This window comes from Bemisia tabaci, chromosome 2 (genome assembly GCF_918797505.1).
Source record: "Bemisia tabaci chromosome 2, PGI_BMITA_v3".
Taxonomy (NCBI): domain Eukaryota; kingdom Metazoa; phylum Arthropoda; class Insecta; order Hemiptera; family Aleyrodidae; genus Bemisia; species Bemisia tabaci.
In genome coordinates this window covers 31,941,422-31,953,894 of record NC_092794.1, presented here as the reverse complement: position 1 = coordinate 31,953,894, position 12,473 = coordinate 31,941,422, and the positions used below count along the sequence as shown (strand labels likewise).

The 12,473-nt window shown below is 37.5% G+C and overlaps 1 protein-coding gene across 8 annotated transcripts in view; it reads right to left on the bottom strand.

Annotated features, from left to right (window-relative positions):
* The window catches only part of C3G (C3G guanyl-nucleotide exchange factor), a 358,778-nt gene that overhangs the window by 127,224 nt on the left and 219,081 nt on the right, over window positions 1-12,473 (bottom strand). For all 8 annotated transcript variants that reach the window (XM_072297152.1, XM_072297154.1, XM_072297149.1 and 5 more), the window contains one exon: window positions 7,606-7,787. In XM_072297152.1, the coding sequence (XP_072153253.1) occupies window positions 7,606-7,787 (182 nt within the window). The remainder of the gene's footprint in view (window positions 1-7,605; window positions 7,788-12,473) is intronic.

Sequence of the window (12,473 nt, the reverse complement as noted above, 5' to 3'; positions counted from 1 at the left end):
GAAAATGGCGGCCGTAATGAGGAGGTCCGGGTAATCTGTATTTTAAAATCCTCATTCTGTCTCATGTGAGGTATCATTTCCTAAGTAATTTTGGTCGTAGATTTCATAAATGAACTCCGCAAGGCCCCCCAGTCAAAGAGGGCGCTGTAAATCAAAGATGGCGGTCAAATGTGAAAGGCAGGAGGTTGCATTTTTTTAAATATTCATCAAAGGAACAAGGAAAGTGAAGTGTCTCTATTTTCATGTATTTATGGCCAAGAAACCTAAATTTGATGTTATACATGTATTTAATAGAGGAAATTAAAATAAATATACGAATACGGAGAGAAACGTAAGCTCAGAAGCATGTTCGCACTTTTATGAGTTAATGAGTTAATGTATGTCAACAGATACTCTCTTCCAATTGTCGTGCGTGTTCACCGTTCTTTAGCAATCCCTGCACACATGATTTATCCTGTTTTCTTCCATCAATGTATTATTACTACACATATCATAAACTTAATCTTGAATTCGAGACGCTTCTCTTGATGGGGGGGGGGGGGGGATATGCCTTCATTTATGAAGTTTACGACTGTATTTACACAGAAATGAAGAACTCTTGCGCTAATTGCCTTGTTCCTTTGGTGAATATTTAAAAAAATGCAACCTCCTGCCTTTCACATTTGACCGCCATCTTTGATTTACAGCGCCCTCTTTGACTGGGGGGCCTTGCGGAGTTCATTTATGAAATCTACGACCAAAATTACTTAGGAAATGATACCTCACATGAGACAGAATGAGGATTTTAAAATACCGATTACCCGGACCTCCTCATTACGGCCGCCATTTTCAATTTTAAGTACTTTGAGGGGTGTTCCGGGGTCAAACCATTTTTAACTTTTAGAAAGTCGTTCAGGAGGATCTACTGATGACGATTACATAAGGAAAGTTTGTGACGCAACTTTCCCCGGTCAAACCGCACTTCTTCCTTACTATTATAGCACGATCCTGCTTCTCGAGCCGTACACTTTTTGGAGGATTGTGCAAAATAGTTGGAACTTTTTTTGAAACTGAGGAAGTTCTGATGACATTTGCATCCTCAACACTTACCTACAGTTCATTTACACCCTCTTTCGACTTATTTTCGTGAAAAATGAGTCTTTTACACCTCTACTTTCTAAGACCTCGGAAATTCTGAGGACCAAAAAAATAAATACCGAGTTGAGTTTTTCTAGTTCAATTTGATTTTTATCGGTTACAAGACGTCTTCTTAGAGTAAAATTCCATCTTCTACAACTTGAGTAATGTGGCATTTTTCTCGTAAACGCACGATTTCAGCGTAAAATCGAGTTTTTTGTACGAAATCGAGGTCTAAACCTAAATATCATAATTTCATCACAAAATTGACCTTTGGTACCATTTAAAATGGTTGAAATTGACCCTAATTTTGGCAAACATGCTTTCTAGCAAACGTCATCGATTACCGCCTGGGGAGCGGAACATTTCAGACTTTCATTTTTTTTGACGCACCCTAATGTGCCAACTCTCGAATGTTCATACAGCGTTCTTCCTTAGCACGGCAGAAGTGTGGTTGAATCAACCATACCTCTGGCTGTAGAAACCCTACCTCCTGCTGCCGCTGAAATCAGCCAGAAACTAATGTATTTGAAAGTATCACACTTCTTTTCCCACATATTGCTTCTATTATCCATAAAATAATCTTTTCCCATCGAAGTTTGAACGAATTTAACTCTAATATTTGTGTTTTTATCTTTCTTTCTTTCTACTTGTTTTTCTTCTTTTTTAATTGTGATTCTGAGCATTTAATATTGTCAAATAACACCATCAATCTAATTTTTCCTATGTTGACCGATTTAACCAGAATCAGCGCAACAGCCTTTCAACTTGCCTTATTTGCTCTCATGTTTTATTTTCATTACAAAAAATTAGGAATCATAGCGTATCAAAGCTCTCCCCAATAATTTTTCACTAACCTTTAAAGGTGATATTCACAAAATTTCAAATCAGAAGATTCTTTAGCTTTCTAATCGAAAGATAAAACACGAGAAGCCATTTTACCTCTAAACGAATGTCTTCATGTTTCGTATTTTCAATTATATTCGAGGGTATTCCTGCCAAATTTCATACATTTGGCTGCTACAGGGCAACACCAAGTCTGAGATACCTCGGAAAAACACAAATTGTCTGCTCATTTATTCTCAAAATGGCGGCCATTAACCGGGGTAACAATAACTGCATTTAAATCTCAGGATTTTTGGGTTCCTTCGATATTTACACGTGCCCATTCCAAGTTTCATGCAGAAAGTTGTAAAATAGTCACGAAAATCCGACAAACCTCGGAGGAACAGGGCAATTAGCTTACTTCCTATATGGCGGTCAAGTTTGGCGGTAAAATGGCTGACCAAACTTGGGTCTCGATGACTTTCTATTTTCAACACACTCATGGATATTCCTGCCAAAATTTACGCGTCCAGATGCAAAACAGCCGCGCAAATTTGAGAAACCGCGGAGGATCAGGACTATGGGCTGTTAATTTCAAAAATGGCGGCCATTAGCCAGGATAAAGATGGCCGACTGAACTTGAGTCTCGATAGATTTTTGTTCTCGACATATTTATGCATATTCTTGCCAAATTTCATACATCTCATTGCAACGCAGCCGCGAGAATCTGATAAACCGCGGAGAAACGGCGCTGAACCCCTAATTTTCAAAATGACGGCCAACAGCAAGGGTAAAATGGCCGACTGGACTATAATGTCAAATTTTCCTCATTCTAGACACACTCAAGTATATTCCTGCCAAATTTCATGTTCATAGCTAAATTAGAACGCCTGAAAAATGAGATAATAATGGAAATCAGCGTATGGCGGCCATCTTGGAAAATGGCGGTCAAAATACGGGGAACCATGGGAGATCCACCTTGGGTCCCGACGGATTTTTATTTTAGGTACCTTAAACTGCATTTTCACCAAGTTTCATGCTGGTAGCCTAATTTTAAATATTTTTACCCGAAGCGACTCCACTATTACGAGTGAGAATACCAAAAATTTGCAGGGTTGCAAGATTTGAACCCAATAAAAACAAGTAATAGGTTTGAAGAATGACAAAGCAGCCATTTTCCGTAATTTAAGTTTGTCATTCTGCAAACTGATGGAGAAAAATAAATCAATTTATTCTATGGTAGGAATTGCATAGCAGAATTAAAAAATTATACCTGTCCCATTTTCTTCTTAAATGAGAGGCAGCAAGAAAATAACAATACAGAAAATTAGGGTACATGGAGACTTATTGTACCTGTAAGAGTAAATTCTCTTCACATCCAAAAAAAAAGAAGAAAAAAAGAAGAATAAAAGGTTTGCCAATGCATTCGATGATAGCTGATGGATAGTGTCAAATAAATATTTAGGTACCAGAGGCAGAGAAAGTTTCATTCAAACTTTACAAATTGCGAACACAAATGGAAATAAAAAAGAAAAATTAAGATTTTGAAAATTCTCTTGGCAGAAATAATTAAGTTCCATGTGGTAAGATAAACTAGCTCATGTAATGAATCGTTCTGACTACCGACCCGATCGTCAACAGGGCACTCCGAAAACAAACCGCATTGGTGCGTTTTTGGGGTGGCTGGTGCTTGTACAAGGTGCTCAATTTTTGCATAGAGGAAAAAAGGAGGTGTTTGCATCTCGGGCATCTTGGATTTTTTTGATGACGTAGGTCGGTACGAACGACTTTTATCATCGATTTTCGTGGAAATGGTGCAGTTTATCAGAAAAAGTCATTCTTTTTAAAGTGTTCAAAATTACATCATGAGTTGATGTAAGCAAAAAGATCAGACGTAAAGGTCCGTTTTTCATACTTCGAATTCCGTATTTTGCTGGCCATGTTGTACCAAGCTACGTCACGAGGTAAACAGTCTCAAGATGCAAGCACCTCCTTTTTTTTCTCTGTGCAACTTTTGTAAACAACAATGGCGGCGAGTTCTGCGCGGGTTTTTTAATTAACGCTAATGTGTATCTGAAGTGACGCCGCGCATTGCAGTTTTCGCAGGCAGTTTGTTTTCGGAAGCATTTAAACTGTTGCAACCTTGTTTTTATAATTATTTCGTAACTTCAGTCGTTGAAATGCTAAGAATAATTTACTTTAAACGTCAATTGTCAAATTTGTATCTTGTACTTTGAAAAAAAGAATGATTCTTTTTGAAAATAATATCTAAGTAGGTAATGAACCTACAGTGCCTACGAATGGGAGACACTTAATGCACAGGGTTCGCAAATTTTTCTCATGGTCACCAAAAAAAAAGAAGAAAAAAAACTGTTTCTTTTCTTGCTACTTTTTAAGGAATAGTGTATTATAAATTAGTTTCACCTTAAAAAACCCCTAAAAGTCTCGACAATCAGCCTATGAAGGAAAAAAAAGTATGCTAAAGTTTACCAAACGAGGAAGTTTTGAAAAGTTTTGGAAGAACTGTTGGGTCTGACCCTACCTCCTGAAGAAAGGGTTGGAAGTGATTGTGACTGGAGGATATGCTATTATTGGTGCAACAAAGATGCAGCAATTACTGTAATGATTCAGGGAGCTTAGAATTCATATATGCTTGCTCAAGAAAGACCTAGTCTTCTTAAAAAGGCATTAGGAGCTAACTCTACCCTAATCTGCAGGATCCCGATTTGAATCGCTCGTACAGGGAATTAAGTTCTTGATGAAAATTTTAGCACAGTAAAAAAGATTCATTATTTTTGATCGAAAATTCTAAGTTCACCGTGATTACCCGGAGACCAGGATCACACAACCTGAGCTTCAAATATGGTGTAAGGGTCACCAAGAAAAGTAACATACAACAATATGGTCAATCGTCACTTTTGGGCCCAAGTTCAAAATCGAACTTCTTTAACTTATTAGCTCAAAATAGCTGAAAATCCATATTTTCTGTGGTTCTACCTTAGATTCCGACCTGGGCCCAAAGATGATGGGTCACAAGCTTCAAATATGTTGTGAGGGACACTTAGAGAAGTAGTATGCGAGAATATTGTCAACCTCTTTGGGCCTAGGTCGAAATTTGAGGTAGAACCGCGGAAAACATGGATTTTCAGTTATTTTGAGCTAATAAGTTAGAAAAGATTGATTTTGAACTGAAGCATAAAGGCGACGGGTGATCATATTCTCGTATTGTACGTCTCTAGGCGTCCCTTATACATATTCGAAGCTCATGACCCGTCACTAGGGTGTCCCAAATTTGAACCATCCAACAAGATTTCTTTGGATGGTTCAAATTTGGGACACCCTACCCGTCACTTTTGGGCTCAGGTCTGAGGTAGAACCGCGAAAAATGCTAATTTACAGATATTTTGGGCTCTAGAGCCATGCTTACGTCCCTATTTCGGAGCCAAAAAATGTAGGTATCGGCAATACCCGACTATTTCTGTAAAATAGGCATCGTTGACTACCAAATATAAAAAAAAAATTCCGACTCCGTGGAGAGGCCGATTTCGGCCAAAATCGCAACTCCTCCTTTGCAATCAAATTACTCCAGCTCTATTCTCTCTTGGAACAATCCGCTAATTTTAAGTGACGGTCGGGCAAAGTACACCAAATTTTTAGTGACAATTTGGTGTTAAAGTAGCCTGAAAATGCCTAAAGGGGGTTGAATGCTTCAAAATTTTCAAAGGGAAGCCCTTGGCCTCACGACCACCTTTTATCTTGAAGAAGATTCCGTACTTCCAGGAACCCTTGGTCGAGGTGAAGCTGAGATAGGGGCCTGAGTTAAGCCCCCTAAAAATGCTACAATGCCTATTCCTGTGATACAAACCCCTCTTTCTTCTACTTTGATAAAACCTAACGAATACGGCCTAGTCTGTCGGTTCATGTCGAAGAAGAAGAAAAATGCGCAAATGCAGAGTCCATTCATTCAAGGTTCCTCCTTTATTTTTGATCGACTCATCTCTCATACATAATCCGTCCACATCGCAGCTTACACCTTCTGACACTGCTGATATAGTGCTGAATGAGCAATAGAAATGAAAATATAGGGAAACCTCACGGTCACACCTGCCGCAACGAGAGGAGAAGAAAAGGAAAAGATAAGAACCAGGAAAACGTGGGAGTCTCTATACAGGCGATAGGTAAGTTTTCAATTAAGAGTGTGTGCATGGACCATTTTTCTGTGGTCACCAAAGCGGAGCACTATGGTGTATGCCGGGTTACGGAAAACCATTTTTGCAGGAACAACAATCCCATTCGTACATCTCTGGAAAACCTCAAAAATTGTTGAAACATTTTGAAGTTTAAAAATTACTTAGCAGTTGCTCCATTGATCTAAAAAAAATTTATGGTCATGATTTTTCTTAGAGAGTCGTGACATATCTACGTAATTCATATAGGTATTTTGTGGTCATATTCTGTTCCAGTCAATATGACATATATTATGCTTCCTGCCCTCCTTGGCCCCCTTCACTCCAAAAAAAAGTCCTTCGTTGTCACCACTCCCTCAAAGTTCCTAGAGTTACCTGTATTTTCAATTCTTAATTCTAATTAGTTGGGAAAGGAGACCAAAAATATTTTTGTTGATGCATTGGGACTTACTGACGTAAAACATTAATGAAGTCATAAGCTTCATACTTAAAAAAGAACTGTTTTACTATTTTTTAAAGGTGCGCCTAAGGTAATTGTCAGGTGAATATCTACCGGAAGTATGCAGCATCTCGGGTTACATTCGATGATCGCTTGAAACACTCTCTCGTTAGGCGCAAAAGTTACAGCGTCATATACTTAAATATTTACTGAAAGTATGTTCAGAATTTCTGGTTACATTGGGTGATTGCCGGAAACGCTCTCTTATTGGCGCAAAAGTTAGAGCATGAAGTGAATATTTACCGGAAATATTGATGACAAAACTACCAGACCACGTACCTAGGTTTGCAATGTTGTGGACTTCCTCTTGTATTTAATTTTTTAGAGGAATGACTACTCAAAGTTAAATTAAAAAAAATTTGAGCATAACCCTGAGCATTGAGCGCTTCCCATCTGTAGGTAATGTAGGTTCATTATCTATTTAGTTATTATTTTCAAAATGGATCATTCACTTTTTCAAAGTACAAAATTTTGATAATTGACGTTTAAAGTAAATTATTCTGAGCATTTCAACAACTGAAGTTACAAGATAATTGTAAAGAATAAGATTGCAACAGTTTAAAAGCTTCAGAAAAATAACCACCTGCGAAAACTGCACTGCGCAGTGTGGTGTCAGATACACATCAGCATCAATTAAAAAAAACCCGCCCCAAACTCGCAGTCATTGTCATTTACAAACATTGAGCACCTCTAACAAGCACCAGCCACCTCAAAAATGCACCAATGCAGTTCGTTTTCAGGGTATCCTGTTGAGAGCTGGTCATCAAGCAGAAAAACCCCTGATGAAATAGATATTAATGTGCAATGAAACTGTAATACTATTATTATGAAAAAGTCTGGCAAGGAGAAAGTCAAATTCTTGCGAGAAAATTAAAAAAAATTATGATTGAATAAACATAATAATTCAGACTTATGTTGAGAGTGTGGAAAGTGATGGGGGTTCATGAAGGTAGTTAGAGAAAAAGCATATAACATTACCATTTTTGTTGGCTTTTGTGGCATGAACAATAAGAGCGTGAGGATGCCCTCCTCGGATTTCTGGTCCTTCGTCATTTGGTCCTTTATGAACGAGCCACTTGACTACATCTAATTCAGCAAGAGGGGATTCTGGCCTCCCATTTGCTTCTACCACAACAGGTTCATTCCTCCTTGGTTCTGATCTGGTCACACAAGAACAGATTCGGTAAAAAGCTTTTTGGGCAGAATTAAATTAACACATATTGATACCCAATTAAGTTTAGCAATGCGCTATTGGATATGTCGAGGAAAATATGCAGAATCTGAAGAAGAAGAAAAGAAGTTTTCAACATAGAAATCAGAAACAGAACAGGCTCACTGGAATCAAGTAGAGCGAAAAAGTTTAAATGAACTGGACAAATAGCAGTAAAGAACTGTGGGTGGGCAAGAATAACAAGAGACTGGTCACCTACAGGAAACAGGAGCAAAAGTATAATAAAGAGGACATGGCAAGATGAGATCATCGAACAAACCGGAATGGGTTGGAAAAGGGAGTGTTGAACTTTGATTGTAATGTTTTCCTTGTTGATGTTTATTTTACTTGTCAATGTCATATGCATGAGCTTGACTCTTGCTTGTTTTCTTTTCCAAATAAACTGCACTCGGTTACAGCATCTCTTGGAGTAAGTGTCTCTTATCCCTCTCCTACCGACAGGTTATGGGCCTACAAGTCTAACGCGAATGCGAAGTGCCGGTTAAGAGAATATGGGTGGAAAAAATTCTAAGACGAAAGAAGAAGATAGAAGCGTAAATAATATTGCCCCTGTGCAGACAATCAGAGTTGATAATGAGATGAACGATCTAAGCACCCATGACATTGTACTTTACGTACTCGTGATCCTCCTAGCGTCGATATTAATATTTTTCGGAATAACGGTTTGGTGTCGACGAAATTCGAAAAAACGCGCGCGATTAGAAAGACAAGTTGAAGAACTCCAAGCATTGAGAGATGAAGTTTCGGCTTTAAAGAAATGTGTGTCGCAGAAATAAATTTTGTGCGGAAAATTGATTCTCAAGCATCGTATTAAAATAGGAACTTTTGAAATATCTCTTTGTGTATTGTACGGAAAAATTTTAGTGTACTGTACTGACAATTTTGTGTATGTGAACAATAATTTTTTTTATTAAAAAAGTGATGAATACGATAAATAAAAATTTATCATGGAGGAATTCATAAAAATCGAAAGGCTAAAGGGAAAAGAAACATTCCAGTTGTGGAAATTACAGATTAACGCGATTTTCAAATCCCTTGGATTACTGAACATTGTTCGAGGAAAATATGCCAGGCCAGAAAGTAAAGTAGATGAAATGGCTGAGTGGGACAAAAAGGACGGTGCAGCCCAGAAGTACATATTGACCACAGTCGATAAGCGTTTAATAACACATATAATGAATTGTGAAACAGCGGAAGTTATGATGAATAAATTACAAGAAATTTTTGAAAAAGGCGACACGAAGAAGAAATGCACCCTCATACACGAATTTTATGAAATCAGTTACAACAAAAGTGACTCAATTTCAGAATATATAAGTAAGGTGGAAAATCTGGCACAGAGGATAAACGGTATCGAAGAAAATTCAATTAAGGATGATATGATAATTGCCAAGATTTTAACAACGTTGCCAGAAAATTACGAACCCTTTGTTTCAGCTTGGGAATCAACTGAATCAAACAACAAACACTCACAAATCTGACTTCCAGACTGATGGGCGAAGAATTGAGAAAGAAGAAGCAAAGGAACGAGAAGGACGAGACAATCACTGAGACGCCTACAGCTTTTACAGTGAACTCAGGAAGAGGCAGAGGCTGTTTCAACTGTGGGAAACCTGGACATAAATGGAGATCGTGCAGATCACAGAAGAATTTAGACAAATCCTGGAGAAGTGAAGATGGATCAGATGGAAACAGACAGAACGAGCCACATCAGAATTTCCGGTCAAACCACAGAGGCTCTCGAGGTGGCTGGCGCGGATTCTCGAGAGGAAGAGGCTATGGCAGAGGTAGAGGTCGCGGTTACTACAGAGCAAATCATGCAGAGATGCCAACTAACACACCAAATGATGAAGAAGCAATAGCGTTTATGACGGGTAACTTGAAGGCAACAGAAACTGTAAGTCAGAATGATCATGTTATTTTCTTGATGGACTCTGGATGTACGAATCACCTCGCGAATGATAAAAGTTTGTTTAGAGAAATTGAAATGTTTAAGAATCCTGTAAAAATATCTGTAGCAAAACAAGATGAATATATGTGTGCATGGGGAGTTGGTACCATAGAAGTTTTAAGTGTTCTAAATGGAAAAGAGATAAAATGTGTATTCATGGATGTTTTCTACACACCAGAGGCTAGAAAAAATCTATTATCAGTAAAAAAATTAAATCTTGCTGAAATTAAAGTATCTTTCGAAGATGGAAAAGTGAAAATGTTCAAAAAGAATGATTTATTTGGTATGGGTGAAGTGAAAAACTTATTTGAAATACAATTTAAGAGAATTAAGTATGAGTCTATGAATGTAGAAAATCAAACTGATTCATCAGATATGTGGCATCAGAGATATGGCCACTTAAATCAACAATATCTCAAAATGCTGCAACAGCAAAATATGAGACATGGTCTGGAAAATGAAGTCATAAATAAGCTGTGTTTTTATGAAGCGTGTGTTGTTGGAAAAGCGACTAGGTCACCATTCAGTGAGAGAAGGAGAAGCAAAAGAATCTTAGAAATAGTACATTCAGATGTATGTGGCCCCATCACTCCCACAGCACATGATGGAAGCAATTATTTTGTATCTTTTATTGATGATTATACCAGTTTTGTAATAACGTATATGATAAAAAATAAGAGCGAAGTTTTTGAATGCTGAAAACAATATGCAAGTATGGCTCAGGGTAAATTTAATCGAAAAATAAGCACATTAAGGTGTGACAATGGTGGAGAATACATTTCTAATGCATTTAAGGATTTTTGCAGAAGTAATGGGACTTTTATTGACTATACTGTGAGATACACCCCTGAGCAAAATGGTAAATCTGAGAGAATGAATCGTACTTTAGTTAAGAAAGCCAGGGCCATAATGCATGATTCTAAAGTTCCAAAATACTTATGGACTGAAGCAATAAGAACAGTAACATATTTAACAAATAGGAGTCCAACAGCTGCAAATCAAAATTATCTTACACCTGCTGAGTTGTGGTTTGGAGACAAACCAGTGATAAAAAATTTAAACATTTTCGGTTCAACAGCTTATGCCCATGTACCCAATGAGTTAAGGAAAAAGTTAGACGGGAAAGCTATTAAGTGTGTAATGGTAGGTTATGCACTGACAGGTTACAGACTGTGGGACCCGAACACAAATTCCATTATCGTCTCGAGAGACGTAATATTCAATGAAACTGTATTTTATTATAATGATGACACTGTGAAAATAAGATTAAATGATAATTTAGATGAAAAAATTGTACAAAATAAGGATGAAAAGGAAACCAAAAGGGATAAAATGGTAGAGGACAAGATTGAGCCAAAGAGAGATGAAGGCACTTATGAGAGACCGAAAAGACAATTAAAATTACCAAAGTTTTTAGAAGAGTATGAACTTTTTATGGCAATGATGGCATTTGATACAAATGATGTACCGTTGAACTTTAAAGATGTGGCAGGAAGAAAAGATGAAGCTAAATGGTTAAAAGCTATAGAAAAAGAGCTTGATTCTATTGAAAAACAACAGACATGGGAAGAAGTCAAAGTAAATGAGAACATGGAGATTGTGGATACAAAGTGGGTTTTTGCAAAGAAATCAAGTGAAAATGCTGAAAGTGTTTACAAAGCGCGACTAGTAGCTCGTGGTTTTGCGCAGAAAGAGAGTTTTGATTACAATAACATTTATGCCCCTGTAGCTAAGATGAGTACTGTTAGAATGTTTTTAACTATAAGTTGCATGTACAACCTAAATATTTTTCAACTAGATGTTAAAGGAGCATTCCTAAATGCTGTTCTAGAAGATGATGTTTACATTTTTCCTCCAGAGGGAGTCAAATGTAAAACAGGGCATGTTTTGAAACTTAAAAAGGCACTGTATGGTATAAAACAAGCAAGCCGTTGTTGGAATGGACAGATAAATGATTTTATAATTAGCCTAGGTTTCACGCGATATTAACTTGAGCTAGGTTTTCGCGCGGCCGCCCGCGACCGGCCTCTAGGTTTTTTTCCCGGCAGCGCGAAATTTAGAAGTTTATTTTAGACTCATCAGGGTAATTATTTCGGCAATAGATTGACACTTAGGTGTTTATCCATTTTATGACAAAAATCTCATTAAATCTTTTAATTCAAAAACTTTTACTTCACTAACTGAACTAAACGCGGTAGAAAACGAAATGGATTGTTTACCTCACGGCAAACCAAGACGGCAAATGAGAGGTTACTTTTGATTGCGGTTTTGGATGGCCAGATCTATGGCAGTAGGTCTACATTTGTAGATCACATCCTTCCGACAGAATGATAAGGCCTCTATAGACGTCTCAAATTCGAAACAATTCGAAAAGTAGCATCAAAGTGTCGGGCGTATCAGTCTGAAAAAAATATTAAATTGCTTTTAATTTTAAAATGAAAATTGACAGGAAACGTTTCTTGGGGCAGGAAATGATGAATTGATGGCATCCTGTTGATCTCATTTGATCAAAAAAGTGCGGCGTAAAATTTGATGGTAGGATGGTGACACAGTCTTCAGATGTCTATTTGATCGGATTTGGTTGGAATTTGATGTTATAAAGGGCCTATATGCTTAATGATGATACACGATTAAGAGTGAGTAGAGGGGAAATCTCTGGCGGCG